This window comes from Oryzias latipes, chromosome 23 (assembly GCF_053564925.1).
Source record: "Oryzias latipes strain Hd-rR chromosome 23, Olatipes_Hd-rR_3.1".
NCBI lineage: Eukaryota > Metazoa > Chordata > Actinopteri > Beloniformes > Adrianichthyidae > Oryzias > Oryzias latipes.
In genome coordinates, this window is record NC_136259.1 from 14,290,637 (window position 1) to 14,294,065 (window position 3,429).

Consider the following 3,429-nt stretch of genomic DNA (forward strand, 5'->3'; position numbering starts at 1 on the left):
AACATGGAAACACCTGGGTCAAAGAAGAAAAGGGAGCGCTGGAAAGCAAGCAGGATTGTTGATCTGACAGTGAAACCCTAAGCTAGACCCTCATTAAAACAAGTTGGTAGGAAGAAAAAAACAAGTTACGTGCTTTTGGTGTTTTTAAACATGTTCTTGAAGCATTTTTCTAATGGAGGACAGGTATAAAGACAAGTAGGGCTCAAAATTCTGTTTCTGAGTTTTTTAAATTCAAATTACTGTGAATCAGGAGCAAAGGAAAAATGCTGTTTACAAAAAGAGCTTTTCAGTGACAGAAAATATTTTGAGCTCCCTGCTCCGCTCCATTCTGGTGTGTCCACTTATACGTCTTTGTTAAGGTCCTGTTGCCATTTGGGAGAAAGGTATTGCTACTTTTATTTCCCAACAGTAACAGGTGAGAGATACTCATACTGAAAATGGATGAATGGCATTCAGTGTTGCTGCAAGTAAACGCACTCAGCGTTTTTTTTATTTGTAAAGAATAAAGTTCAGAAATACTACTCCTTCAATGCTTCAGAAGGAAAGACAAAGACGAGACTCAAGTCTGAATTTGAGGGTTAAAGATCCTCTTGTCCAAATCTTTTGTTTCAATTTTAAAAATGTCATAATTGAGTTTTTACAGAACAGGAATGAGACAAAGCTCTTTTCATCCAACCAGGCTGCTAAAAGTTCAACGCGCCACACAGAAGTTGCTGAGAGTTCAAATCTTTTTATTAAAAGTTTACAGAGCATTCACAAAAACAGCTGCATGTTTGTGAGACGGAACCACAGACTCCTTCAGAAGTAAGCTCTCTTCCACACAGGCAGCTCCTGGAAATACACCTCATCCGGGTTTTCATCAGCTGCAGCAGAGAATGGGAGGGGGGTTAGACTCATAGAAAAACTATACCAGACACGTCTGTACCGGGCAGGTACAGGTATCATCTCAGGTAACATCTTTCTCCAGAGATCCTCCATCTGCTGGTGTTTGGATGAGCCTGACCCAGCAGTTCTGGTTCTGTTTGTCCTTCTATCACACATTACATCCTGCTGTCTGCTGCCATCCCATAAAAACATCCTCTGAGTCAGACTATGGTTAAACTCTCTCATTTCTACTCATTATGATAATGAAGCTTCGCAGAAGCCGTGATTTCTGCCTGACCTTTGCAGCTGCTGTCAATAAAAAGATGCCGCTTCTATATCATCACCGTCTACATCGGCTTTAGATGCATGTCCCATGAAAACTGTGAAATCCTCCCACATCACAGTAACGTACACTGATTTTCCAGGCAACTCAAAAAACACGAGTTCACAAACAAACAAAGCTCCATTTTCAGATATGAAATTCTGATTTTCAATGTGGACAATTTTGCTTCATATTTTGACAGCATTGTTTCCAACACATGTTAGTATAGAAATATTAATACACATTTGTAAATATGAACACGTGCGTTTGTGTTCTAATTATTTTTAAAAAGTTCCAAAAGTCTATTAACTTTAAATGGAACTTTACAGGGGCTGGGGGGGCTCACCTCCATCCCTAGCCTGCTGCAGGAAGTTGAGCAGGACGGCGGCGGCCCGGTCCACGCTCAGCTTCTCTGTGTTCTGGCTGCGGGTCTCTAGCAGGAAACAGAGCACAGGTTGGGTCAGAACCGCCCCGGCTCTGCGGCTATCACGGAACCACAGGGCGGGTTCTGTGGACGGCAGTGAGATCTCTGCAGGGACAGGTGGGGGGTACCTAAGTGCAGTGCGTCAAAGACTTCTGCCTCTGTGGGGTCCTCAGAGACGAACCTGCGCCCCTCTGGGAGAAAGTTTGAGTCAGATCCAGAAACACACCAGTTTTAATGGAACCACACCAGAACTTTCAGTTCTGTATGCATATGTGTGTGTGTGTGGGGGGGGGGGGTTCAGATAAAACCGCCACCAATCAGGAATTCAGAGCTGTGTGGTTCTTCTCAGCTGTCTCAGAAAAAATTACTTAAGATGAACTTCATCGTCATGACAACCGCCTCAATCAAAGTCACAAAAAAGCTGATTATTTTCTTTTCAATAGTGAAGCTTCACACTTCATTGGGTCGTGAAGGAGCAGAGCTCCTGATTGGTCACTTCTTCATCACATGCACACCAAAGGAAACACCCCAGATTCCAGACTGAAGATGATGATGATGGTTGGGTGGGTGGGGGCGCTGAAGGGAAGGATACGTACGTGTGCCCTTCAGGTACAGCATCGCCTGCGGCGTCCAGTTTCTCCTCTGGAAGGAGCCCTAAGGAGGAAACCAGGAGAAGCTGTGACCCTGCTGGTGACGGCAGAACCAAGCAGAACCTTTAGAGGAGTACCTTTGGAGCGCTCCAGGACACCGAGAAGAAGGCAGCCAGCAGGAAAAACGCGAAGGAGAAGCTGCTCAGACCCTGCAGGAGAAACACCGGGCTGATCTTCTGCCGAGTCCCCCCCCACTCCCCCCCACAAGTCCAGGACAAACCAGCACCTACCTTCATTCTGCCGCAGATATGAGGGGGGGGCGCAGGAGCAGGTTTGGGCCAACTGCTGGAGATGCCTTCCTTCTGCTGAGGTTTTATACTGTACGCTGGCGTCAGAGCCCCCCCAAAGGTCACTGGCTGGCTGGCGGAAGGATAAATGTTGCAATTTTTTTCTAGTTTGTGTAAATGCTGCCCCTTTGAATACGGGGGGGGGGGGGGGGGGGGGGGGGGGGTCCCCTCACGACAGGAAATATTGGCTGTGAGGGGTGACAAACCCCCTCCCCTCCCAAGAAAGTATTGATATAACCTGTTATAGCTTGTAAAGGGGGAGGGGGCAAGGATGAATCCCGCCATCATCTCACTTTCTTTTTTCATTCATCTTCTAAACCCGTTTCATCCCTTTCGGGGTCACATGGCTGCCGTTGCCCCGTTGACAGGTCGCCAGTCTGTCGCAGGGCAATTAATTTAGAGTAACCAATTAAGCGGAGAAAACCCACGCATGCACGGGGAGAACATGCAAACACAGGAAGATCCACCATTTATGTTCTGGAAAAGTGTATGGGGGGGGGGTTCTCCTAAAAAATGTGAAAAAGTTGGGGGGGGGGGGCAATCAGAGGAGCAGGATATGGACCTTCAAGCCACGGTGGCGTTCAAATTCTTCTGCAGTCGCTGAAATTATTAAAGCACAAACTGCCCCCCCCCAAATAAAAAGACAAGCGTGCCTCAGGGACACCACCTCCATGTGGCCAAACGTTGTAGCGCCACAGAAAAAACAGATGGTCACACAGAAGAGATGAAAAATTGTGTAGAAACCACATATGACATTTCAGCACCATCACCATCATCATCGTCATCATCATCGATCTGGACCTTTTTTAGGCTTGTTTCAGTCCAGAAAACAAATCAAACTTCTTAAATCTTTTTCTAATATTTTCAGGCAACATCCACACA

At 46.3% G+C, this 3,429-nt stretch overlaps 1 protein-coding gene across 2 annotated transcripts; it reads right to left on the reverse strand.

Moving 5' to 3' along the window:
- Positions 1-710: 710 nt before the first annotated feature.
- spx (spexin hormone) lies at positions 711-3,033 on the reverse strand. Of its 2 annotated transcripts, XM_023952112.2 has the most exons (6): positions 2,491-3,033; positions 2,338-2,409; positions 2,207-2,264; positions 1,739-1,801; positions 1,533-1,619; positions 711-863 (listed from the first exon to the last, which is right to left on the reverse strand). In XM_023952112.2, the coding sequence occupies exons 1-6, from the start codon at positions 2,851-2,853 to the stop codon at positions 799-801; spliced, it is 708 nt and encodes a 235-aa protein (XP_023807880.2). In that variant the 5' UTR covers positions 2,854-3,033; the 3' UTR covers positions 711-798. The 2 variants fall into 2 exon arrangements, with proteins under 2 accessions (XP_023807880.2, XP_023807882.2); XM_023952114.2 differs by lacking the exon at positions 1,739-1,801.
- Positions 3,034-3,429: the final 396 nt, after the last annotated feature.

Coding starts and splice junctions, on each gene's coding strand:
- spx (XM_023952112.2), bottom strand. CDS start 2,853: ATGAAAAAAGAAAGTGAGATGATGGCGGGATTCATCCTTGCCCCCTCC. Junction 2,265..2,337: donor TGTCCTGGAGCGCTCCAAAG/GTACTCCTCTAA, acceptor TTTCCTCCTTAG/GGCTCCTTCCAGAGGAGAAA. Junction 1,620..1,738: donor CTTTGACGCACTGCACTTAG/GTACCCCCCACC, acceptor GTTTCCTGCTAG/AGACCCGCAGCCAGAACACA.